Source organism: Leucopleurus acutus, assembly GCF_964270905.1.
Source record: "Leucopleurus acutus genome assembly, chromosome: 16".
Taxonomy (NCBI): domain Eukaryota; kingdom Metazoa; phylum Chordata; class Mammalia; order Artiodactyla; family Delphinidae; genus Leucopleurus; species Leucopleurus acutus.
Genome location: NC_139158.1, coordinates 7,851,067 through 7,878,377, shown reverse-complemented (window position 1 = coordinate 7,878,377; position 27,311 = coordinate 7,851,067). Strand labels below are relative to the sequence as shown.

General features: G+C 51.2%; 1 protein-coding gene across 10 annotated transcripts in view; it reads right to left on the bottom strand.

Moving 5' to 3' along the window:
- The window catches only part of CUX1 (cut like homeobox 1), a gene marked incomplete at its 5' end in the record, with an annotated part of 375,083 nt that overhangs the window by 280,630 nt on the left and 67,142 nt on the right, over positions 1-27,311 (bottom strand). For all 10 annotated transcript variants that reach the window (XM_082857328.1, XM_082857320.1, XM_082857322.1 and 7 more), the window contains one exon: positions 14,736-14,846. In XM_082857328.1, coding sequence (XP_082713454.1) covers positions 14,736-14,846 — 111 coding nt within the window. The remainder of the gene's footprint in view (positions 1-14,735; positions 14,847-27,311) is intronic.

The window sequence follows — 27,311 nt, the reverse complement described above, 5'->3', positions numbered from 1 at the left end:
ATCATCTGTGGCTCACGCACACAGTGGAATGAATTTTTAAAAGACCAGGTGGCAGAGGATATATACAGATATCGCAAGATACCATTTGCCTACCATGTGTGTAAATAGTAAAATAGATATATATATATAAAACAGTATCTATTGTTTATGAGTGCATAAACATTGCTATGAATGCCAAAAGCATACAGGGATGAAACACCAGTTTCAGGATGGATTTATATCTAAGGAAGAAAGGAGGGGAAGGCAGGGAGGTGGAATTTTAGCTGCAAATGTAACAGTTTATTTCTGTTTGAAAAAGAGGCATCAGAAGCAAATGGATGAAACGTTAACATCTTTCCAGTCGTCATGAAGGGCACAGAAACCTGTGTTTTGTTTTTATACTTTTCGGTATGCTAGAAATACTTCATATAAAAAAAAAATAATAATAAACCCGGTCACACGGCTTTGCAAATAAAAGAACTATGTCATGCAGGTAAGATCCTGTGTGAGGCCTGTGAGTGGGACCCAGGGGAGGCAAAGGCCTCCTGGGTACCTTCTGGGTCTTTCTACCCAAGGGCCACTCCCTCGCACAAGAAGTTCTTGGAAGATGTGTGTGCCGGGGTCTGTTTGACTCAAAACATTTGCAGGTTAAAATGTACCCAGTACCTTACAAATACAAGAGCTTCTCGTGACACAACGTTGAAGGCGGAGTGGGAGGTGTTAGGAGCTGAGGTTGCCCCGCCTCCCCAAGGCTGGGGGGCGGGGGGGTCCCCCAGGAAGACAACTGTCACTAACTGCCCAATCTCAGGATACCTGACGGCAGACGCTCTTGGCAACGGTGCGGAGACAGTGAACGGATGAATACGGGGTGAAATTGGGGCCCCAACTGGACTTCGGAACTACAACAGTGACCTTTTAAATGTGAAGTAGGGAACCGCCAAGGGGGGGCCCTGCAGCTGAAGTGGCCCAGGATGCAAATTACCCATGTGAGAAGTAATCCAGCCTCTGTGCCCTCCCAGAACTGTGCTGGGGAGTCTGGCTGCCAGGGAGGCAGTTGCCGGGGGGCTGTGGGGGGCTGCGTGGGGCAGGGAAGGCGGCTCCGGGGACCCATCCCACCCCAGGGGCCTCAGACCTGCCACCAGCGGGCCTGCATTCCCAACCTCCAGGCAGCTTCTCCGCTTCTGAGCTGTGACGCCCTAGTGGACCTCCTCCCGCCTCTAAGGGGCTCAGTTTTCCTCTCGTTGAAACGGAGAAAAATATTGTACCTATTTCACAGGGATCCTGTGTGTTAAATCAGCCAATACAGTTAAAGTCTTTAGAACAGTGTTTGGTACACAGTAAGCGCTCAGTAAGTGTCAGCTGTTGTTACGAGCTCTTCCCGCTGTGTCCCTGCAGCGACCAGAGCCCTCAAAACAGAGCTGCCCGGGTATACCCAACCACATACAATGGGATCGCCATAACGTTCTGCTGTGTGCAGAATGAATTCTGAATAGAAAAACCCCAAGAGGTAAAGTAGGTGAGGCCTGTTGAGAAGAAAGGGCATCCCGGAAGTCTTGGGCCCATGGAGGGTGAACAGGAGTGAGCCGGGCGGGGAGGGAGTGGGCCCAGCTCAGCGCCCTCGGATCTCGGCCACGCTGCACGGCCATCAAACAACAGAGGGGACCTGGCTGCTCAGCCTTCAAATCCAGTCAGTGGCAGGACCAGAATCAGGATCCAAGTGTCCTGGTTCCCGATACAACTGTCCTTTTAACTGTATCAACAATACCATAATGTCTTCCTGCTAAAGTACTGGACCACAAAGAAAATTATCACCCTCTGCACGGTAGGCGCATAACGCTCCCTGCAGATTACTTTTTCTGCAACTTACATTTTCTGCAACTTACATTTTCAAGTTAAAACCAAGACCCGACAATAGTTAATAATCAGTGTTCAGGACTTCCCTGGCGATCCAGTGGTTGAGACTCCACGCTGCCACTGCCGTGGCCCCAGGTTCAATCCCTGGTCGGGGAACTGGGATCCCGCATGCCGTACGGCGTGGCAAAAAAAAAAACCAGTGTTCAATGATTAGCCCCAACTATTCCCGCCCGTAGCCGCCTTGGGCAAAGAAAGAAAAACTTAAGACAACAGATCTCAGGGTCAGCAGGACCTGTCATCTGTCTCTTTCTTGACTGACAAAAATCTCAAAACAGAAGGGGAGATTTTCCTGTGCTTTGGGTTATAAAAACTCCCGTAAGGGAACCAGTGTTTTCAAGTAAACGTCAGATTTTAGCCTAACCGCTCTTCCCTGGGTATAATCCCGCAAAACGCACACCCAGCACATACAACACCCTTTAAATGGGTATGTCACTTCAGAGCGATACTCAAAAAAAAAAAAAAAATATATATATATATATATATATATATTCTTTTGGTTGTTTTTTTAACTAACAGAAGAGAAACCGCTTACAATTAACTGACTAAAAATCGACTTTTGGAAGCTAAAAGGGGGCAGTCTGACACAATAGTTATGGCCTCGTTCTTGGGAGTCTGTCTGCCTGGGAGGCAGCTGGCTTGCACTCTGTAAAGTGGCACTAAGGACACCCACCTCCTTGGGTGACCGTGATGCACTTAGCATAATGCTTGGCTCTTGGTAAGTACTCGATAAATATTAATAAATAACAGTTCACCACAATTTCAACCAAATTTTATGCCTTTCCCATTTAACCATCATACCTGACAAATTGCACACAGCAAGGATGTTTACTGAGAAGAGCTGTGAGCTCCGGTCTATACCCGGGTTATTACTACATCCTACGTAGCATGACATTCTCTACCCAAAAGGTACTTCGGTTGAGGTTATTGACCAGAAAGACAAGCTACGGGGCTGCTCCCAAAGAACAGCTTCCAAAGAGAGAGTTTAGGCAAATATTTCCACTCCATGAACAGTAGCACCAATGCAAAGGGAGAGAAAATGACCATCTAGACACATATGGAAGGAGTGTATTTTAATTTAACTGAATCTATTCAAGTCTGCCCTAGAAACTAGGACTATAGCTTATAGACCTATACATCTACTTAATGCTTTAAGAGGATTTTTGTGTGGGGGGACTTCCCTGGCGGTCCAGTGGTTAGGACCCCGTGTTTTCCACTGCAGGGGGCACAGGTTTGATCCCTGGTTGGAACTAAGATCCCACGTGCTGAGCGGCGAGGCCCCCCTGCCCCCCCAAAAAAGTTTTGTTTTGTTTTTTTTGAATTTTAGTGCTCATTTATAGCTTTCAAATTCACTCGTGAACACAATTTCTCCTTTTAAAAGATTCGATTCCTATAACATACACTCAACAGGCCATTTATTGAGCTCCCGCTATTTGCCAAGGTTACTCTGGTCCGTCTACAGCGTTCTGTCTGACTCATAATTACCCTGCAAGAGTTGTCATCACTCCCATTTTCTGGATAAGAAAATGGAGGCTTGGAGGTTATACAACTCAGAGTGGTCTCGACTAAACTTCCACGCCACATGCATCTAATTACAGCCTTTTCCTTCTGACAGTTATTAAACTCTCAGAGAATCTGTCTGTTATACTTAAAATGGCCCTTTGAAAACTGCTAGACGCATAGAGGAAGCGGCACATGGGCTCAGGAAGGAAAGGGAACGGCAGCCCTGCGACATTTCAGTGAGTGAGTTGGGACAGGCCGCTCCCGGGAAGCAAGCGGGTCCTGAGGGCTCTGCAGATGCCACGCGCGGCCCCCAGGTCAGGGCTCCTGGAGCAGTTCTGCCTGGTTCCTGTGTAACCAACACAGACCAAGAGATTAACTCTTCATTGATTACCTTCGAATTCACTTTTCTGGGCCAAAGGCAGTCAAACAAAACACGGCCTCCCTCCAACTCAAATGTTTACCGACCGAACTTTCTGACATCCGAATGGAAAAGCTCCCGGTCTTAGGAAGCAGAGGGACCGAATCTGGTGTCTCAGAGTCACTAAGTGATAAGAGCAAACACAGGCCATCAGGCGTTTAGCTGAAAGAAATTACAGGGACCCCGCAGCTAAGCAATCTGCCCAAATTCAGCAAGGGTAGCAGCAGGGAGCTGTGCAAAAGGTCATTTTCCATTTTTTGATTCAAGAAACTGTCCTAACTTCCTGAAGATCCTTCCACCCATCCATACTCACTGCCGTACTGTCCTGTTTTCATTCTTATCACCACCTGAAATTATCCTGTGTGTCACCTGTTTACGTGGTCACTGTCTGCCTACTCCCCACATGAGCCAGAACCTTCTCTCGGTGTCTTGCTGTATCTCAGAACCTCAGACGGCCCCTGGCCCAGGAAAGGGCTCAGAAGGAAGGAAGGAAGGAAGGAAGGAAGGGAGGGAGGGAGGGAGGGAGGGAGGAAAGAATGCAGGAAGAAAAGTGTTTATTGAGCACCTACTATATGTTCCTTACAATTGAATTCATTTCACCTGCCCAGCAGCTGGGATATTGTCAGTTCCATTTATACACATGGGGTCTGCGTCCCAGAATGCCTGGTGATCTTGGTCAAGGTAACTTAGCCCAAAGATCCTGGTCACCACTTACTGGCTTGTCCACTCCACTCCAGCCCAGGACTGGCCATTTACTTCCCAGGAATCTCACATGTTCCTCAACATGTCTCTTGAAGTAAGCAGAATATACTTTTGCAGATGGAGGAACTGAGGTTAAGCTTCTGCCCCAATGCCACTGAGCCGTGGAGCTAGACTCACTCCATGTGGCCAAGTCGGAGCTCAGTCCTCTTCTGCTCTAGAGGCCTCCCTGGTGCCTTGGGAGCACACTGCAGGGTCTCTCTGGAATGAGGGGGAATAACATGGCCACCAGCCATTACCGACTGGGGGCTGAATGACATTTGTGTTGCATTCATTACTCTATCTATCACCCTCAAGGCAGGTTTTCTCTCCTAGGGACCCAGAAGAAACCAGAAAATAACCTCTTGGGTTGATAAACTGGCTTAAAGAGTTTAATTGGTAACAGTTAAAAGTTCACTTTTAATTTTTAAACTTTCTCTAGTTAAAGTCTTCTTATAACTTAACGGTGGGTGATTCTGGAATGATTAAACACCCAAGTTGATTATTTGGGCTTTATAATCTGGCCAAATATTGGAGCAGTCTTTTCCAAACCAAGCTGGCCACTGCCCAAATGAAATCCACAAGACCCTTTTATGTAGGGAATTTCTTCAGAAGATAAGAGAGAACCAGTGTGGGCTTCCCTGGTGGCACAGTGGTTGAGAGTCCACCTGCCGATGCAGGGGACACGGGTTCGTGCCCTGGTCCGGGAAGATCCCACATGCCGCGGAGTGGCTAGGCCCGTGAGCCATGGCTGCTGAGCCTGCGTGCCCGGAGCCTGTGCTCCGCAACGGAAGAGGCCACAACAGTGAGAGGCCCGCGTACCGCAAAAGAAAAAAAAAAAGAGAGAGAGAGAGAGAGAACAAGTGAACAGACCACCTGTGCAGGGATTTCCCACACCCTACAAAGAAAGGCATTATAAAAAAAAAACCTTAATTGAGATATAATTCACATACCATAAAGTTTATCTTGTTAAAGTGTACAGTTCAGGGCTTCCTTGGTGGCGCAGTGGTTGAGGGTCTGCCTGCCGATGCAGGGGACACGGGTTCGTGCCCCGGTCCGGGAAGGTCCCACATGCCACAGAGTGGCTGGGCCCGTGAGCCATGGCCGCTGAGCCTGCGCATCCGGAGCCTGTGCTCCGCAACGGGAGAGGCCACAACAGTGAGAGGCCCGCGTATCGCAAGAAAAAAAAAGAATCTGCCTGCCAATGCAGGGGACACGGGTTCGAGTCCTGGTCCGGGAAGATCCGACATGCCATGCAGCAACTAAGCCCATGCACCGCGCCTACTGAGCCTGCGCCCTAGAGCCCGCGAGCCACAACTACTGAAGCCCGTGTGCCTAGAGCCCACGCTCCGTAACAAGAGAAGTCACTGCAGTGAGAAGCCCACGCACCGCAACAAAGAGTAGCCCCTGCTCACAACTAGAGAAAGCCCGTGTGCAGCAATGAAGGCCCAACACAGCCAAAAATAAAAATAAAAACAAAGAAAGTGTAGAGTTCAGTGGTGTTTGGCGTATACACAAAGTTGTGCAACCATCACTACTATCTAATTCCAGAACGTTTCCATCATCCCCCCAAAAAACCCCACAAGCATTAGCAGTCTCTCCCCATCCCCCGGCCACTCCTAATCTACTTCTACGGATTTGCCTATTACGGACATTTCATATAAACGCAATCACGTGGCATTTTGTGTCTAGCTTCTTTAACTGAGCAAAATGGCTCAAAGTTCATCTATATTATAACATTTATAGCTGAATAATATTCCATTGTATGGCTATATCACATTTTGTTTATTGATTCATCTCTTGATGGACGCCTGGGTTGTTTCTACTTTTTGACTATCTTGAATAGCACTGCTATAAACACTCACATACAAGTCTCTGCGTGGACATGTTTTCAGTTCTTTTGGCTATATACCTAGGAGTGGAAGTGCTGGGTCATAGGGTAATTCTGTGTTTAACATTTTGAGGAACTGCCAAAGAAAGGCAGTTCTTGAAATTTTTTTAAAATTCTGTACAGAAAATAAAATTAAAGTGTTAAGTGAAATTTTATCTGCCTGTTTGAGAAATGAATCTTGTAGAGCAGTACAGTTAACATTTTTTAAAATTGGAGTATAGTTGCTTTACAATGTCGTGTCAGTTTCTGCTGTACAACGAAGTGAATCAGCTATACCTATATATATATATATATATATATATATCCCCTCCCTCTTGGACCTCCCTCCCACCCCGCCCCACATCCCACCCCTCGGTCATCACAGAGCACTGAGCTGAGCTCCCTGTGCTATACAGCAGGTTCCCACTAGCTATCTACTTTACACATGGTAGTGCGTTTATGTCAATCCTAATCTCCCAGTTCATCCCACCCCCTCCTTCCCCCACTGTGTCTACATGGCCGTTCTCTACGTCTGTGTCTCTATTCCTGCCCTGCGAATACGTTCATCTGAACCATTTTTCTAGATTCCACACACATGCGTTAATATATATTTTAAAGATTCTGTTTTGTAAAGAACGATTCCTAAACTAATGCTATAAATATGGTCACCCAGCGTCCATGGTGCTCAAGGTGCACAGCTAAGTACACATGATGGATGGAGCCACAGCTCCGGCCTGCAGGCCTGTCCCCTTCCGAAGCGGGAGGAAGTAATCGTACCAGAGCTGCAGACTCAGCAGAGGGGCTGCGTCTAGATTCCTGGGTCCCCGATGTGAGTGGTCTGCACGGCACTGGGGGTGTCCATGTTCCTGGATGGTGTCCGCCTGCATCCCCCGGTCTTCAAGCTTACAGGCCTCCTCCCCACCACTACTCTTCCTGAAAGGCCCATGTCCCTAGAGGCACGTCTGGTCTGCCCTTCTCTTTAGAAGTCACAATTTGTTAGGACTTCCCTGGTGGTCCGACAGTTAAGACTCCGCACTCCCAACGCAGGGGTCCTGGGTTTGATCCCTGGTCTGGGAACTAAGATCCTACATACCGCAGTTAAGCCCGCGCACCGCAACGAAGACCCAGCACAGCCTAAATAAATACATAAGATTTAAAAAGCAAGAAACCATGACTGTATTCCAATAAAACTTAAAAAAAAAAAAAGTCCTAGTTATGGTTTAAAAAAAAAGTCACAATCTGTTGACAGTATAGAAGAACAGAAAGGAGACAATGAATGTCACCTGTACCCCTCCCCTACTCCCTACAGAAATAATATAAGGTTAGCATTTTGGTGATTAACCCTCCAGGCTTTGGGCTCTGTATGATTATGTGTATTTAATAAAGTGGGATTAAACTAGTAAAAAAGGTCACAATTTGTCAAATCAGTGCAGTGGGTCGTCAATGAACGTATTCCCGTGTCCAGTGAGGCACCAGGAAAACTAAGCTCGCACTTCTAGTCTCCCATGTGCCTGAAGCCACACAGGCCTCCACAGTCTGTCAATTTCTTGAAAACAAGAGAAGAGCGAAGAATTCAGTCCCTGCTCAACACGCAAGCATGTCCAGTTGTAGCGAAGAACGTCTGAACACTGTTTGATAGTTTAAAAAGCTTGGGGAGTCATTCGTGAGCTCGTTTAATCCTCACGCCAATTCCACGATGCAGCTGTAAAGACCGTCCTCACCTTGGCCACCTGACCGGCCCGGGACCCCCGCAGGGCCATGTGGGGCAAAGACACCCACCCCCACCCCAGGTTTCTCACCAATCCCCAGCCACGCCGTCTGGAGGCAGCCCGTGCAGGACGTGTCCATCTGAGTTGCAACTTTATTTTTAAGTGACGCTCTTTTTCCAGGCTGAGTCACTCCCGGCAGTGTCTATATAAAGGCTGTAGAGGCAGTGACTAAATGCATTTGGGCCCGGGCCACAACTATATTACTGCCCCCTCCTTCCCTCCCCCAGCCTGCTGACTCCTTTCTCACAGGGAGCGCAAAAGGAGCCACAAGGTTTGCAGCGTCTTTCCGTCCTTCTGTCCCCCTCACCTCCGCAGAAGGGGAGCAGCTGGCTCACGCGTGCTGGAGACGGGCTGGGGGCACGTGACTTTTTATCTCACTCAGAAGGAGTCCATCCTGATCGATAAGAAAGTGACAGGGGACTTAAAGAAGGCGCCCTCGCTCTGCCCCCACCTGCCCGAGTTGGGGAGAAATCCACAAATCCCGTTCATTTCAGCCGTGGTGCAAGATTGCTTCCCGAGTTGTATGTCAAGACGACTCCTGACTATTCTATAACGGTTTCCTAAGAATGTAAAAATCAGAAAAACACTCCAGCCAGAGACAGAGAGGGCAAATTAAGATTCTGGCGCTCAGGAAATGAACGCCCGCGAACAGGCGGTTATGTCAGCAGGAAAGAGAACGTTCCCTTCACGGAGCCAGGCCTGCTGACCCGGGAGGCAGGGCTGTGAGGCTGTGGGTGGTGCCAGGCCCAGGGCCACCTTCTCCATCGGGGATCGAGGGTGGTCAGGGAGCCGAGCTCCGGTCAGGGCGGGCACTGAGCTCTGTCTGTCACGACGGGAGCGAGAGATGGTGACGGGAGAAAGAGGCCGCGTGCGCTTGCACAGGAGAAATGTGGGCAACAGACCCAGGATGTGAGCCTGGTGGACCAGGTGTCACGAGGATTAACACTCAAGAGAGCAAGAAATGTTGAGGCAAAAATACATCAGGGGAAAAAAATGACCAAGGAGAGCTTCCGAATTGCAGCTGCGTTTTAAACCTCACGGAAGAGATGTGACCCCTTTCATAAGAAGCATAGATTAATCCAGCGAAGTCTGACAGTCAGGTGCCTGAGACACACTCTGGGTTAGGAGCTGGATACTCTGCCAGGACAAAAATGAGGCCCAGAGATGGTTCTATGATAAAACTGCAGCATCTCCAGGCGGAGGTTTTCCTTTCCTCCTCCCCATAAAGGATGGTTCTTCTGTTGTTGAAAAGAAAGGCAACAAAACAAAAACCATCCCTTGTGCTCCGTCTGGAAGCAAGTCTAATCTAACACTGAAGACCCTTCTTCTGATAGTTGAGCATCATATTCAAATAGCTGGAGCCGCTGAGCTGGGACAGCACCCCCTGCAAACCTCCCGTGACCTGACTCTGTGGGCCTGCACCACTCCAGATGCTCAGCCCATCGAGGAGGCAGCTAAAAGCACCAACTCAGGAGCCAGGCTGCCTGGTTTCAAGTCCCAGCCTGGCGAGTAGCAGCTGTGAGATGGTGGTCAAGACAAACGTTTGTCCCAGGAGCAAACTTAAAAGTTAATCAAACAGAAAACCAAGAAAAAAAGCAATTTCTAGGTAGAATCATGAAACCCTAGCGTTGCAGTTCCTGTCTCCGTCCCCACCCGCCATGGGAAGTAACTCAGTTTCCAGGAGTAAGGAGCTGCGTGTGTCCTAGGAGGGTTCTGGGCAGGGCCCTCCACATCCCTGGTCCTCTAATCTGCCATTAGGTTTATCAACACTGAGGCATCAAAGGTAATCCCGCCCACACCCTGGCTCTCTGATCAAAGCAACAGAAAAGCAAAAGGCACAGGGTTTTGGCCTGCACTGAACCCACAGCTCTGGCTTCAAGAGCTTCAAGAAAGCTGCCGCCAGCCTAGCCACGCTCGTCACCAGCCTCGGGCAGGAAGGATGTGCCAGCCAGCGCGGAGGCACCTGCCCCTGCCGCCAGCCTGCAGGGCCCCGCAGCAGCGGGGGTGGCCCAGCTCCTCTGCCACCTCCCGGTCCCCAAAATCCAGCCCGGGGGCCGAAGCGCAGTGGCCTCTGCCCAGAGGTCAAGGCCTCAGCATTCGTCTGTCACGCAGCCCCTTCCCCCATCTTTCATCCCCCCACCCCCCAGTCTGGGCACAACTAGGAGGAAGGTGAAAGGGGAGACACATACAGAGCTCCCAGGGTGGTGCGCTGAGACCACCAAAGCGTGCCCTGCAGCTGTGCATTAAGCCAGGGGCTGCTGGATGAGTTTCAGAGGGTCCAGGAGAAACTAAACTATGTGCATACGTGTGCATTTCTCAGGGGGCAGGTCCTTCCCCAATGCTTCAAAGGTTGAGAACCAAGGCTCAAAAAGCAGCCCTGCTCACCTACAGTAAGAATCACTGTGACACACGCGGCTTGGAATTTACCAGCACTGATCTAAGAGTGCTTCTGGGGGAAAGTCCGCGTTCAGAAGATTCCAGAGACACTGTCCTATACTTAACATGCCTCATCAGGATGGTGTACTTGCTTGGATATATAAGGAACGTTTAAGAATATAAGGAAGAATATAAGGAACGTTTTAAGAACGGGGGTAGGATTTTATCCCCAGGGCCAAACCATCTGGCACGTGGAAGGTGCTCAAAAATACTTGTAAAATGCTTAACTGTTATTACACACCAACTTCTGGAACACTTCGGGTGAAAACAACCTATATTTGTTGTGGGTTGTTTTTTTTTTTTAAGTTCCTTGAACTGGCTTTGAGGAGCAGAAGACAACTGTATCTCATGTGTTTCGTAGTATGTTTTCCAAGTTAATGCTCGTTAACAAACACGTACTAGACTCTCGGTGCTGGGCCTGTGTGGAGCTCTCCCCCCACACACACACACTACTTACTACACACACATTACATACTACACACACTACATACCACACACACACACGCACACACACACACACACACTACACACACATAGCAACCCTGTGAGCTGGGCCCTGCCAATTACACTTTTTACAGATGATGAAACTGAGACTTTGGGAGCTTAAGTCATTTGCGCAATGACACCAGCCAGTAAGTCACCTGCAGCAATAAATACAAAGAGTGAAACAACCTAGAAACACCCCCCCCCCCCGTCTTTTACGTTCAGTTATCAATCATAAACTCAACAGGGAATGGATGTTTAGTCACAGAATCCAAATTCAAAACGTTTTCCTTCGAAAGGGACTCTTTTCTGAGTCAAAGAAAGGCATGAACTTCATATGCAGAGTAACTGCATCTCCTTCAGATTAACTACAATCTTGAGTTGAAAAGGACAGAAGCAAGACTATCAATTGACTAGGAATGTGTTCATTAATGACACAAAACTGAAACTGAAAGAACTGCATTCTAAACAAAAAGTCTTCAAGGCTCCGGCCTCCGCGGTGCCTCTCGTGCTCCTGGCTGGTGGGGTGGGCACTGACCCACCCCTGGACCCGGGCTTTCCCAGCTGCCCTTGGGCAGCACCAGTCCAGGAAAACACAAACTCCCTGTCGGCAGATGGCTTCACTCACCTCTGACTGCCCCCTGAAGCCTGAACCTGCCTAACAGACTTACTAGACACTCAACAGACTCCTTTCCCAGAACAAAGAGGGACATCAGGGTTTTCATCCAGAATCAACGCACTTGGTGTGACGCCAGCAAGACCAATGGCACTGGCTCTGCCCTGCCAGCCCGGTCCTCACTCGGTTGACTGTGTGAGGCGTGAGGATGCTGGTCTGTGTCCACACCCAGAGATGCCCCCCGCCATCAACAAGCCAACTTTTTTTTTTTTACCCCTGAGAACAAAGTTCTAAGCAACCTTCATCTTCACACGTCCAATTTCCAGAAGTGTTCCCTCGACAGTAAGTGTTAATCTGTCCTCAGTTGTTTAATAATCAGAAGAAATGACTGATGTCACAGACGGGTCACGCTCCTCTGGACTGAAGCTCCAAACAAGGTGGAGACCCGATACCTGACCTGGGTCCCAGGCCCCACACTCGTCAGAGCCCCCAGACACCCCCATACCACAGGATCCCTAAGTACCGCCATCATGTACCCCGGAGGACCTCGCTGAAGCTACCCACCCCCACCTCCACTGCAGCCTTAAGAGGTTTCCAAATCTACAGAAGACACTGGATGGCTGGCAGCATAGGTGAACCTGTCTTCTCTACAGGGTCTTGCCTCAAGTTCCCATGGGAACCCCACACCAAATTCAAGGATGGGCCCGGGATTGGGAAACGCAGGGGAGCCATCAGGGCAACAGCCGGTGAGCGGCTTCCCCCTTCCACGCGTCTTGGAAATGTGTGCCGCAGCGAGGCCTCCTGACTGTGACAGGAGGAGCCCGAGAGGGCACCAGCCCCGACCAGCTGGCAGAGCCAGGGACAAACAGGATGGCAACATCCATCCCTTCCAGGCGGGGTTCTGCGTCCCCTTCTCCGTGGAAGACGGTGTCTAAAAACGTGCCCTGGCAAAACCTGCATAGATATTTCCCAACCCACATCCTACAGCCCTGCCCCCCAAAAACAAAAAAAATCAAGAACACCGTATCCTATAGCCCCCCCCCAAAAAAAAATCAAAAAAAATCAAGAACAAACAAAACGTGCCCCGGAAAGCAATGCCCCAAATGGCTCTTCCCCACCAGGCTGCTCCTCCCCAAGCCTCTTCCACTTACTGGGATTAAGAGATAAAATGCAAAGTTTGAGGCTAGGTTTCATCAAGTAACTGGCTTGGGATTCAACATAGGCCGTGGATGGGGGCCGGGCGGGCAGGAATCCTGCCCGACGAGCCCTGTTTAGATGTCAATGGAGGGACGGGGCCCGGTCGCTGAGCCCGAGGGGGCTGGAGGGGACACGCCCTTCCTCGGCACCACCTTTAGCTGACAGGACCTTGGGACCCAAGAGGAACACCCAGGCATCCAGTTCTCCTCAGGGCACCTCCTCACAGGACGGATTGTATTCACCTACTGCCGTCCGGCGCCCCAGAAGCATGGCCTCGCCTTCTTTAGACTCTTCTGCGGCCACCCCTGGACATATGGTCGCCAAGGGAAGGACAGTGAGAACGCAGGACAGCGGCGACAGCTAGTTGCTAGATCAGTGCTGAAGGTGGCTCGAGAGACACACCTGACCCGGGCTGGTCTAGTGAAACAAAGTCAAAGACAAGAGCGCGAGAAACCCCGCGGCGAGACCCTCCCGGAAGGTCTGCTCTGAGCAGCCCAAGAGGAGGAAGGTGGCCTGTCGCTCGACTGCCTTCTCTGATCCTGCCTTTGCTCATGACACGACGAGGTGGAACGTGGAGACCAGCAGTCCACCCCCAACCCCAGCGGCACGGAGGACAGCAACCCCCAAGCCTGAATCACTCTGACCCGCGTGTCTGGTCCTGATACGACACGGAAGATCCACGTTTCAGGGCAGGGTGGGTGGAGAGGGTAAGCAATGAATCTAAAACTCAGGTGGGTCTGCCCCTACAGCCTTATTTCTTTCCACTGGACTACCACGATTTTTTCTCCTAAAATACTTATTCTGAAAATAGCGGGTTAATTACTTGTTTCCCCAAATGATTCACAGTAACACTCCCTTAAACAGCAAGCTCCTCTGGAGCACTTAAAATGGGTCCACTTTTAAGCAAATTCAATTCACACATCATTTTCCAGGACTATTATAAAAGTTAGAAGCATCCCTCCCAGAAAGCAGCTTTTCTTCCAGGCCTGTTCCTTTGTTCTCCGTGGAAGAATCCGGAGGCCTGGCAGCCAGGGCTGAAGCTCTGAACACCCGCCACGCGCTCACACCTGAGTGGAGGGTGCAGGAGGCTGGGTACGAGCCCTTGGCACAAGCACCACAGTGGGTCCAACTGGCAGAAGCTCACGGAAAGCAATCCTCACGTCTGCTCAACTGTCTGTAAAACTCTCCTGTCTTTTTATTTCTTCTGAAGCCTTTGATAAGGACTCAGGGAACAAGGGACCAAGAAAATAGGACAGGAAAAGGCTGCCCCAGCCACTCTAAACACTGTCCTCTGAACACATACTTCCAAAAAAGAAAAATCAGGAGCTCACGAAGTGCACATTTCCAGTGCCCTTTAAAGCATATTTCAGGAAACACAGAGGCAAGTAAAAGGCCAGACCAGACTAAACGTCTGTTTCGCAAGAAGCGTCGGCATACTGCATCCTTGGATGCGTGCGGCCTGCAGGTGCCCCTCTGAGGCCCTGCCACCCGGCTCTGTCCCTGTACTCACGCTCCCTAAGGACCCGGGGTGAGGTCCTGCCTACAGACATGAGCACATGGGCACGGAGGGGCTGGGGTCCCGCCCCTGGCTCCCCAGCTGGTTCAGCGTCTGCATCTAGAATTCACTCGGGCTTTAATCTGGTCCCCAGCCCGCACAGGGGCTCGCTGTTGGGGCCAAGGGCAGCCGAAAGGAAGGAGCAGACGGCCCGTCTGCTAGGAATGAAGTGCTCACGACACAGCCTCCGAACGCGCGCGCGCTGGGACGGTAAGACGCCCCCTCTCCTGAGAGCCGGGGAGGGAGACGCCGCTGCTCACCTCTGGGGTGTTCTTCTTGAACTCTCGGCTCTGCTCGATGAGCCGCTTTCTCGACTGCTCGCTTTCATCCTGCCGGTTCGCCAATACTGTTGCGGTGGCATCGAGTTCCCTCTGCAGAGAGAAACAAGAAGGGAAGGCGAGATTGTAATTGCACTTTGTACGGGAGGAGAGCACATTTGCACCCGACCAGGGCACCGGGTGGCGGGGCGGTGGGGGAGCCCGTGGCTCCAGGGATCACCACCTCGTGGCCCAGGAGGGGCTGGGGGCCAGCGGAAAGGGACCGGGGCACCACCGGGAGGCTCCCATCCGCCCCCGTGCGCTGACTGGCTTGAAAAAACCAAACCCGCTCGGCTTGACATGCTGTGTATCGACAGGCGCATCACAAGTGACTGCTCCCATGACAGGACACGCAGATGCATTTTTCTTGGCTAAAACCAGAGTCAGGCCAGTGCCCAAACACCACCCCTCCCCGGAGTCACTCGCTTCTGCTCTTCACGAGCGTGTTTCCTGCCACGTCTCTGGGCCCCAGTCCTGCTGCTTGACTCCGGGCTGCTCCCCGGGGCATCCTGTCTGACTCTCTGGGCCTGGCATCTTCTGTAGTCACATCTGATTTGCTTTTGTTCAACAGATACTTATTGTGGGCTTACTAGAGGCCAGACATCATGTTCAGGACCTGTTAGTTGTTTTCAAAAGGGACCTTAAGAGGCAAGTCCCAAGAATAAGGATCTCCAGCGCCGTGTCAACTTGGGAAGCGAGGCACCTGGAAACAGTGTTATCTCCCAACCCTTAGACTTGCCCCTGAGCCTCTGAGAACCAACAGGAGCGGGTGGGCCCCTGTCGCACACAACAAACCGGCACGCGGAGCGTCAGAGAACCTGGGTCCTAGCGTTGGAAGCTCTGGGAGGAGAAGCCAAGAGGCTCCGTTTGAAACAAGCCTGCGGCAGATGGGGCCAGGAGGGTGGTGTCCTGGGCGGACAGCAGGAGTGCAAGGACACATTCCCGAAGCCACCGAGAGTCGCATTCTCGTGCTGGGTGGCTTTGGCTACTGAAGACACACACAGGCACATTCTGCTTAGGATGCGAGCGGCGGCTCCAAGTGGCTTCTCAGTGGTACAGCCCGTCGCCCCGAGGCCCAGCAGAGCTAAGGGAGGCGAGGAAACTCCAAGCTGAAGATCCATGCACAGACATCCAGGAAGCCAAGAGGCCTTCTACGCCCACCCTCCACCCACCCGGCTTCCTTTTTGGCGGAAGTAACCAAAGGCGTCTGCGAACCCTGCTGCTGAGCACTTCGTTCGTTCCGCTACAGGGTGGGCCGCTGCCAGACGGGGCGGCGGAGTGCTGGAACAAACATCTAGGGTGCTGTCAACTTGGAAATGGCAGAGAGTTTTTAAAGGGGTGGGGGGTTGGGGGGAGGAACAAGGGGGTGGGGGAGATGCCACCACACCGCACTCTCTCCTTCCTTCCGCGCTTCTGGCATTGCGGCAATTCTTGGGCAAGCAAGTCCAAAAGAATAACGTGGGCTCGGATTCAAGAACAGATGTCAAAGCTACTGCAGAAAAGAGGGAAACACTGCACATTTTGATAGACCACATTTGAAACACATCCCAGTCAAGTGAAGGCAGGGGGGGAAAAAAAGAGCAACTGAAACCAATGTGGCAGCGTGGGGATGGAGACAGAGGAGAGAGCAATCGCAGATAAGCAGAAGGCTTCTCAAAAATATAAACAATCTGGTAAGGAGGAGGACTTAGACATCTATATTTAAGCAGCAGCAGCAGAAGTTATAAAAGGAGATTTCAAGAAAGGGGGTAAAAAGCCAATATTGAAATACGACAAAAAAAGTAAAGTTGATGTTTGGTTCCAATCACACACAGATGCAGAAAACTTAGAGAAAAACAAAGAGCTTTCAGTGAAGACCCTACTTCCTGGGGCGGGGTGGGGGTGGGGGGCAGCGGGGGAGGGGTCCCTTAATCAGAGGGTGTCTGGTGACTTCTGCAGACAGGTGCTGCATGCTGGAGGCACACAGCCGACTGCAGGGTCCCAGACCTAGTGGGAAGAACTCGGGGACCATGGGGGTAGCACTGCAGGAGATGTCGAAGAGCACACGGTCTGTGGGCCTCCCTGGGCCCCTCGGTCCCCCCACCTCTCACTCTGAGGTCTGTCCCAGCCCGGCATCAAGGGGTTCCGTGGGCAGATCCATCAGAAAGCCTGACTGCGGACGGCTGAACCTGGCACAGGTCGCTTGATGGAAGGGAAACTGACCCACCCCTATCGCGGGGTAGCAGGGCCAGGGCGCCCGAGGTGACCTGCTACTGGCAGGCAGGGACCCAGGTGGCGGGGGGCCGCGGGGGGCGTGCCACACCCCCTTCGCCATGTGTGCAGACATACGCAGGCCCGAGTGAGAAACCAACAGGGCTCTCGGAAGTGCACCGGGTGCCGCCACCCACCGAGCATGAGCCTCTGCCACGCTGGGTCTGGCTGCTCAGGTTCAAGGCTCACAGTCTCAGTCCTGGAGGACATCAAGGCTTTCTAAGGCTCTGGGGACAACACAAAGGCAGGAGATGGCTATGAAACATAAGCCAAATACTGTTTTATTATCTACCCAGCCGGTCTATCCTCCAAATGTCACATATAATGATCCGTTAACAAGGGAACTGAATGTTTCAGGGGAGTGGCAGTGGGGGTCTAAAATACAGAACCCTCAGCCCCTGAGTCACTGGTCACATGTAACAAGGAGCACAGAGAGGCCCCACATCTGAAAGGCATTAAAAATTCACAAAGGGGATGTCCCTGGTGGTGCAGTGGTTAAGAATCCGCCCGCCACGGGTTCGAGCCCTGGTCCAGGAAGATCCCACATGCCGCGGAGCAACTAAGCCCGTGTGCCACAACTACTGAGCCTGTGCTCTAGAGCCCTCGAGCAACAACTACTGAGCCCACGCACCTGGAGCCCGTGCTCTGCAACAAGAGAAGCCACCGCACCGCAACGAAGAGTAGCCCCCGCTCACCACAACTAGAGAAAGCCCACGCGCAGCAACGAAGACCCAACGCAGCCTAAATAAACAAATAAATAAATGAAATGTATTTAAAAACAAAGAACAAAAAAAACCAAACAAACAAAAAAAAGCGTAGAACCAACCTCAATGTCCAGCGATAGCACATAGTGTATCGGCATATGCACTCAAGAATTATTTTGCAAAAATGCAATTCTACCTACACACAATATGAGATGGAATGATATTCAAGATATATTTAAGCAAAAAAAAGCAAAGTGCAAAACAATGCTACATTGTTTAAAAGAGTCTCTATACACATGTTTGCATACGCTCTGCTTGTCTCTAGAAAGATGGAGAAACTTGAAACTGTGCTTGGCTCTGAGGAGGCCCGGGGGGGAGGGGACTTGCTCTCCAGGTATCTTTGGGCTATTCTGCTACGTATATGAATTACCTGATTGGAAAAGTCGCAATATATATTAATTTTATACATATTTAAAAACTGCTAATGTGAACAAAACGCACACGCATATAGTTCCACAAACATATTTTACATGCTGCGTCCCCATATATGCGTGTGCGTGGTCTCCGTGTCCACCTGCCCAGGGACAGAGGCCTGGGATAGATGACCCCTGACTCACTCTGGTGATTCAAAAAGTGAGGCAAGTGCGTCCTTTGTCAAAACAACAGCTGTTTCTTGCACAACGTGCTGCACGCTGGCCAGTCTCAGGGCTTACAGACGAGTAGGAGGTGGCCTACTGGTCGAAAACACCACTCAAGTCAAGCCCCAACCTTCCCAGGGAAGGGCAGAGGAGGGCGTCCTCTCTGAACTGTTCACAACTGTCCTCCTGCCGGAAACACCTGGCGACCAGGTCCCAGGTGACGGACACTGGTAGCAAACCCATGGGCTCTGAACAGGGGGCATTTCCAACTAGGCCAAAAGAGCTAGAAATGGTAACGACAAAGCATCTTGCAAGGACGGCACCTGGCTGCAGAAACTCTGGGGTTTTCTTTCAAAGTCGTCATGGGATGACTGATGTCAGGGGGTGACAAGGTCCAGGGAAAGACCTCTGGCTTTGGACACCTCACCCCATGAAACTGGGGAGCTGCCCCCAAGAGCTGTGGACTCTGCAATCCTGTTTTCCTCACTGGCTTTGATTCTGCGATGCTGCTTCTCCATTTCTGACAGATCCTCAGAGGGCAGAGCTCCCAACACCGGAAGCTTCTCTCTGCCTGAACCCCAGCCTCCCAGCCAAGTATTTTGTGTGTGTGTGTGTGTGTGTGTGTGTGTGTGTGTGTCTGCAATGCTGCCACAATTTCTGGGAGATCCTCTCTCCCTGAGGCCCCCAGGTCAGGCCTGCTCTGGGCAGATGCACACAGGCCCTCTTTGGCCCCGGGGCCCCCGGGCTGGTGGGGAAAACACACCAGCCAACTGCATCAGAGATGCGAGTAAAGTATTGTCTTTTCACTGTCGCTAACTTTGACTCAAAGAGTTGGTTCATCTGAGGCTTCTTCAGGGCTTATCTGTCAACTAATTAACAGCAAGTCCTATACAAGAATTTAAAGTGGCTTTATTAGGGAAAATGCAGAGAGAGCACCTGTGCAGAAAGGGGAAGGCCAGCCACGGTTTCTGCATGAAGAAGGCCTTGGAACATTTTCTGTTTCGTTTCCTGCAATGGAATCGCTGGACAAATGGAAGCTACTCTGACTAGAAAGGGGTGAAAGGCCCAAGCCCACCCACCTGCCTCCTTCCATCACCCCCTCCCTGGCCTCCTACACGGAACATCTGGAGACCCTTCCGACAGTGGCCTTAGAGAACCCTGGTTTGGATTCCAGGCCCCACCCCTTTTCTAACCTGTGTGGTTTGGGGAGATAACTAAGGCAATGCATGTCCACCTTGAGGCATGGTGAGCACTCCATCGAGGGGAGTTTTTCTGTCCCATCAGAGCCACACGCTTGACCTCAGGCTAGAATGCATTCTGCCACCAGTATCCCCAACTCAGCCGGGGGGCTCCAGGGATGCACAGGTGAACTGGAAGTTGACCCTGACCTCCAGGTACCCACAGTCCAGCCGAGGAAACTAGGCAGGCATGGAAGAGCGACAAGACAGAGGGGACCAGGCTGGTGGAACGAAACCAGGCAGAGGTTAGATAAGGCAGGACACACTGCCAGCAAGAAGGGGCTGCAGGTTTTCGTGAAAGACGCCCATCTCGGCTGGGGCCTGTGTACGGGTCGGCCTGCGTCCGCCGGTCGCCCTCCACCTCTTCCTCCTCGTCTTCCTCACCGAATCCCCAGTACATCTTCTGGTTGTGACTGCTGCTGTCAGAGACCATGAAAGGGGGCTTAGATGGAGCAGGACCCAGGTCAGGTCCCCCAGGGAGGCTGGCTTGGGCACAGAAGTGGTGAAAGGGCTGCTGAGAGGGGGCTGGGGCTAGAATGGACACACTGTGTTCAGTCAGAAGTCACAGACACTGACCAGGACACCCACTGTGAGCGTGCGCGCGCACACACACACACTGTGCTCATACACGAGATCGCTCTGGAAGGCTCCCCAGGTCCAAGATCCTGGCGCCATTCCTCATACTGGGGAGGAAAATGAATGGGCGGGGCGCCCGGGGGGTGGGGGGAGGTCCTTTCACCGTCTCCCCTTTTGTATCTTATGGATTTTGTACACGTAAACGTAATGACCACTCCTAAAAAGTAAACATTTATCTTTTAAAATCTCATTTTTTCCCCTATAATGAGACGTGGGCTTTGAAGGACTGATAAGAGCCTATGAATGCCTCATTCCCAGCAGAGCCCTCACGTGGTCCTGCAGGAAGTGCGTTTTGTCCTGCTCCCGGGTGTGTGGACGGATGATGGTCTCTGTTTCAAGGAGAACCTTGCAGAATTCCCTAGGGAAACGTTAATGTTCTCACTTATTTTATAACTTTAGGCAGGGAACCAAGTCTGACCCCATATCTCCCAAGTGTTCCTTCAGACACTTAATTCTTACCCATCACTTTCCCACTCACAGTCTTTGATTCACCACCGGGCGATACAAGGATCTGAATTCCGGCTACAGTGTTCTGTCACGTGATGTCAGGCTGCGGGCCAGCAGTCAGCATCCCCACCCAGGAAGCCACAGTCCTACAGAATCAGATGGACCTGGACGCGGCCCAGGAGAATCTCAACAGAAGGCAGGCGGTGCAGGAAAGCGGAACAAGTGGAGAAAAGCAGAGCAACCGAAGGCGGGATGGCAGGAGGTGCTGGCGTGTGTACAGGGGGCTGCAACGAGGGTCCCTCGATGCCAGACCAAGGCGCCCTTGCCCCCTCATGGGTGTGAATCGCCACACAGCTATAAGGTCACCAGGACACACACACACACCCTGCAGGAAAGGGGACCTGTCATCCCTGCTCAAAAGCCTTCAGGCGCTTCCCAGGGGGTCTGGGTGAGACCACCAGGGCCCACCAGGCCCCTCACTCACCTCAGGCCCTCAGCACAGGCTCTTCCCTCTGCCTGGAAGACTTTCCCTTCTCTCTCCCATGGAACCTGTCAGATCTCTGCTCAAACACCGCTTCCCCTGCCCCTCATGCCCCTCCCGCGCCAGAAGGTGTGCACCCGACTCCCTAAACTGTGCCTGTCTGCAATTCCGTACTGGCCTGGGTGCCTGTTTAACTCTGGGCGCCCCACAGGCTGTAAGCTCTGGGAAGAAGTGTTTTTGCCCACTTCACCTGGTGCTGGGGCACATCGTGGTCGGCCCTCCGTACCTGTGGGCACTGCATCCAGGGATCCAATCCACCAGGGGCTGAAAATATTCGAGGAAAAAAATTTCCAGAAAGTTCCCAAAAGCAAAACTAGAATTCACCACAATCCCGCAACTATTTACGCAGCATTTACATTGTGTAAGGGGGTATAAATAATCTAGAGAGGGTTTAAAGTATAGGGAGGGCGTACTTAGATTATATGCAAATACTATGCCATCTTATTTAAGGGACTTGAGCAAATCCCCATGGATACCGAGGGACTACTGTAGTCAGAATTTGCCAAAAGAAAGAGTAAGCTAAAAAAAAAACAAGGAAAAATTAAAAGAATCACAAAATAAACTAAATGCTCCAACAGAAGTTCAGAGTAAGTGCAAAAGGGTTCAAAGGAAGAGAGGTTACTTCTGCTTGGGGGAAAAAAATCAGAAACAGCTTCAAGAAAATAATAGCACCTTTGAGAGAATTCTGGGGTGGGCAAGGATGCACACCGGACAGAGGGACCAACAGAGGGGGAGGGCACAAATTTAAGAACTGCAGACAGCAAGGCTTCCAGTCGGAAAGAGAGAGGCTGCCAGAAAAAGGCCGGCCCAAGCACTGACCCTTGAATGAAAGAGAACAGTCTAGAACAGTTCAAGAGGCTGTGGAGGAAGGGGACAAGTTGACAGCGGCACCTTCTTGAAGGCAAGAAGGGATGAGGAGGGAGGGCAGGGGCGCCTGGAGGAGACCCACAGCCTCCTCCGGCTCAGCTTCAAAGGACCGTGGGTGGTTCCTTGGATGGTACCATTTTTCTAAGAATTAGGATCATCTGGCTACGAGGGGCTCATCTCTGCTGAAGGCGCCGGGGCAAGGTCTCCCTGCAGCCGAGGAAGCCACTGTCATCACAGCTCCACCGTGAGAACAGGAAACAGGAAAAACAGGGACAGGAAAAGTCCGTGCCAACAGTGCTTTGGGTAAAATAGGGAGCAGCAAAGCAGACGTGGAGGGCTCGCTGTTGCGGCTCCTCCCGAGCCTGTTGGCAGGGCCCGTGTCTGCTTCCCCAAGAGGGAGATCCCAGGAGGAGGCCCTCAGGCAGGGAAAGCACAGCTCCTGGGGGCACCCAGCACAGAGCCCAGCACGCAGCAGGCGGGCAGCACACGCGGGCGCACTGGGCGGACAGGAGGCGAGCTCTCTGGGTTAATCACACCCTGAGGTTCTCAGGGAACGTGCAAGGGACTGCCTACAGTTGAAGTTTCTAGTTGTCTGGGGGCTTAATCAAAAACACCGTTTCAACCCTTGCGGAAACCTGCATGGTGTAGTTAGCTATCTTCTCCCGTCTTGGAGTTTAGAGTCGAATGAACAGAAGGTAACCTCTTGGCGGGGTCTCACAGGGCACAGTGGGGTTCCCTGTGCCCAGGGAAAGCAGAGAGAACGGCCAGGGACTAGGAACTGGGTGGGAGGGTGGGGAAGCTGGCAGGGTGGCGCAGAGGCCAGTCTGCATACAGACTCCCACCACCTTTTAGCTCTGGACCAAGCCAGCCCTCTAACCTAAAAGGGGAACGCTGATACACACAGAACTGCTGTGAGGATTAAGTAAGATGAAATGCCTGGTACGGGTGAGAATGTTAGAGCCCACCTGAAATAAAGATCGTTTTCTCATGTTCCTTTAACTCTGAAGAAAAGGTTATCGTGTGTCAAGTATGTATCATACGTCTAGTAGGTACTTGATATTTCTTGATTCTGGGAGATGACTTGATATTAATTCCCAATCTAAGAAATTCAAGTGAAACAATTCACTCCAACATACACTTACTGCCTGAGGTCTTTCCATCTAAAGGTGGGCTGGCACAGAGGTGGGGGGCAGAGTTCTTACGTTTTTAAATAGAACTCTGATTTTGGATCGAGTGAATGCGTTACCTATTCAGAAACTAAAATTGAACAAAAATAAATAAATCATCCTAACAAAAGCTACGAGCCTTTCTGTGAATTCCTCGGCACAGAGAAATTTCAAGAGAGAACAAGATTTTGTTTCTTATTGTTTTTCACCCCGTCGGAAACCCACTACGCAGAGACAAAAATGCCAGATGCATCTAACCAGCATTGCACTACATGTAATACTTGACAGACTCATTTAAAGAGTGAGATGTGAGAGACGGCATCTCGGTGATGCATAATGAAACACAGGCGATCAGAGGCCTGGGTCGCTGTGGCCCGGGACCGGTGCAGGGAGAGGGAAGGAGGCCTTTTAACCCTAACTAACAGGATTCTGTTACTAATCGAAACGAATGAAACTGCTGTCGTCTGCCCGGCTCTGAACTACAACAGTGTCTGTTGCGTAAGATGCATTCTTTACTGTTCTTTGGCCACATGGCAAAGCAAAACGAAATTCTGCCTTGGCAGCCTCAGCCTTTCAGGCACACACAGCTCCAAATGGCGGGAGTGCTCTCTCCCTCTCTAATCTTAAACTTCTCCAAGGAGCCCAAAAGCCTTTCATGCCCCACCCTCCACCCCCACCCCAAGGTGCCACTAGGGTTGGTCCTTGCTGTCTGGTTGTCTCTTTTTCCTGGGCTATCACCTTCTCCCCTGGCCGTCTTGTTCCTGGGTGAGTCTCTTTTCTTCTGCTTGTCCCCCAGGTCACAGCCTCTGCCATCCCCTCCTGAGGTGGCCGCTGCCACTCCCCGTCCCGTGGGCCTCAGCCCACTTGGGGAAGAGGCAGCCACAGGAGCTTGGCTAATCCCATGTCACAGATGAGGAGACCAAGGCCGGGCGCGGACGCGACGTACTTGCTAACAAATGCCCAGGGAAGAGGCCCTTGACTCCGTGTCTTTTTCTCAATCTTCTTATGCTTACTATACATTATGAGACAAATTCCAAAACGAAGTGGAATCTTGTTAAAATGTGAAATGTCCATGAAGGCTGATCTGGTTGCGGGGTGGGGGAGATCTTTGGCTAAAGCGTTCATTTCCCTGCCGAGCTCAGTGCAACTGGCCCACTGGTCTGGTTGCAGGACAGGAGACGGACGTCAGAGAGAACAGATCCGCCTAAACTCCCGGATTCACAATGGAGAGAGAGAGACTCGAGAGATCTCCAGTGGGCTGAGCTGCCAACCAATGAGTTGGAACCAGGGACCAATTAGTGGAGTGAAGCGGACGAATGGGAAAGGCATCCTCCAAAACAGTGGCCACTAGCCACGTGTGAATCGAAATTAAATTACAAATTCCTCAGTCGCAGTAGCCGCACGTTGAGGGCTACTGACAACTGTATTCAATGGCACAGACACAGACCATTCCATCAATGTGGGAAGTTCTGCTGGACAGCGACAGTCTAGAAGGACTCCCCAGGTTCTGAGGGTAACATTATTAACTGCTACAAAGCAGAGACTGCTGCCCCATTTCACAAACTGAGTAAACTGATGATCAGATGACCGGGCTTTGCCCAGATCACACCACGAAGTGGTTGGAAATGAGATCTGAATCCAGCTCTGGGTAACTAACTCCATGCAAGCCGAAGCTCCTTGAGGTAAACCCCAGCAGTGCCTCTTTCCCAAGCTCCGGCTTAACGCACTTGACTTTCTCTAGGAAACAGGAGGCAAGGCCATGGGCTAAAAATGAGGCAGGAGCAGGAAAAACGTGTTTTAATCTCAAAAATAATTATGCCACTGCCAAAAGGAGTGATTCCAATCTCATCTACGCTGGTAAATGTTTTCCTCCTAAAGTATTTGTTTCAGAAATAAGCCTTTAATTTGAATACTTTAAGAGCCAAAAATTCTGTCTGTTGAAAATATTTATTTCTATTGTTTGGCAGGAATCAATTTGTTAGGGCACCAGCCACTCTGGCAAAGGTTCCCTTCCACTTCTCTGGGAAAACACTTGGCGGCAAAGCCATCCACCGCCCTGCAGCTCACTCGCTCTCTGCCGGGGCTGCCCCGGCCACAAACATCTGCCGGCGCAGACGCAGGCTGTGAATCAAACCCAGTGTGTGTGCAAGGAAAGACGCGCTTTGGGGGTTACTAGGAACACATAGCTGGGCTCAGTGGGCAATCAGCTGAAAGTGATTTCCAGGAGCAGAGGACATTTTCTTTAATTATTCTGAAGGTGGTAGAAGACCTGGGGCCCAATATCAGGTGATTTTCCACATAGCCCCGTCTCTCCCACCGTTAGTGAAGTCTAGGAAGCAAGAAGCAGAGTTTCAGGAAGAGCCCGCTCCATCCTGCCTACAAGAATCTGGACAGGCCACCAGGACGCCCTGAGCCTTGGTTTCCGCATCTGTAAAATATGCCACCTACCCTGGCTCGAAGGGTTGTTGGAAAACTGCATGACATAAAGAATAAGAAAAACTCTTGCAAGTTAAAGAACTTCCACAGAAATGGTAGTTCTTCTTATCTCCTGCGAGGATAAAGTATCCTACAATTTCCTCACTTAGCTCCCTTTTTTATACACTACGGGGGTGGAGGGGGGCTTAAGAGACAGAGCATGAAAGTTAAAAGCTATCACAGTTACAGGTGAAGTGCTAATAACTTCATTTTGGAACTGTCAGGCTTGGTTTTTTTTAAATCACAGCCATGGCTTGCACTAGCACTCTACTTGTAGCTGTGTTCCCTTCTCACATTTTAATTAGCAAATAAGAACTCCAGAAAGCTCTCAGAATGTTTTCGCCTGGAGTTTGTAAGCAAAGGTTGAAAGCTGCCAAGTGGCCCCCGGGGGCAACCAACCCCCTAACAGACACCTACCAACGACGCTGAGCAGGTTCATCTGAACAGCTCATTTCAGGCCAAGAGATGCCACCTCTGAGCCAGCTTTGATTTTAGTTTTGCGTTAATTTTCAAGCGAGCAAGGTTTACAACATCCTGCCACTGGCTGGATGGCAATGGAGAACCGCTGCCCGCCAGACAGCCCGGCACAGTGACACTCGTGTGGCAAAGTGAATGTCGCACGTGATTCCGTCACTCTCTCCTGGCACCAGGGCTGCTGGCCGCTATCAGGGAACCGGGGTGCTGGGCAGCAACAGGTGACATCACGTGAGGGCTCCCAGTGCCGAGAGCAGGGGTGTGATCTTAAAGGGGCCGTTTCAATCCTCAAAGAGTTCCACCTCTGGCTATGCTAGAGGGACACCCGGGAAGAAAAAAAGGGCTGCTCCGGGAGCTGCCCTGGAAGTACTGTTCCAGTCTGCCCACTCCACCCTGTCCGGGGAGCTTTCTAAGAAAAAGCTGGAGGGGCACTTTATTTATTTTAATATTTATTTATTTGGTTGCGTCAGGTCTTAGTTGCGGCTTGCCAGCTCCTTAGTTGCTGCACATGGGCTCCTTAGTTGTGGCATGCATGTGGGATCTAGTTCTCTGACCAGGGATCGAACCCGGGCCCCCTGCACTGGGAGCGCAGAGTCCTATCCACTGCGCCACCAGGGAAGTCCCTGGAGGGGCACTTTAACTCAGACTTTATCGAGCCAGCTACAGAGCTATTGTTAACTCTCTAAACTCACCTGAAAGGATGAGGACACACAAGTGACCAGCACAATTACGGCAAACTACTACTGACTCTGGAATGGGTTCAGATACTCACATCCAGGGCCCTCAGCCAGTGCAAGCTGTTGCCCGGTGTGGACAGGTGACCCACGGCCTCCTGAGTGCCCCACGAGGGCGGGGGGGGGGGGGGGGGGGGAGGGGGAGGTTGTGTGTGTGCACATAGAAGGGGGGCTAGTTCTTGAGGCAGAAAACCAATGCCAATTACAAAGCATTCCCAACCTCTCTGTGACCCCTCCAAGTTCAGGGTCTCATCACCTGTTTTCCCCTAACTCTGGGTGCTATTTCTTAACTACACAGACACCCAGAAGAGTTCTGAGCTCAGTAAAATGACGCCACTTGTTTTGGCCC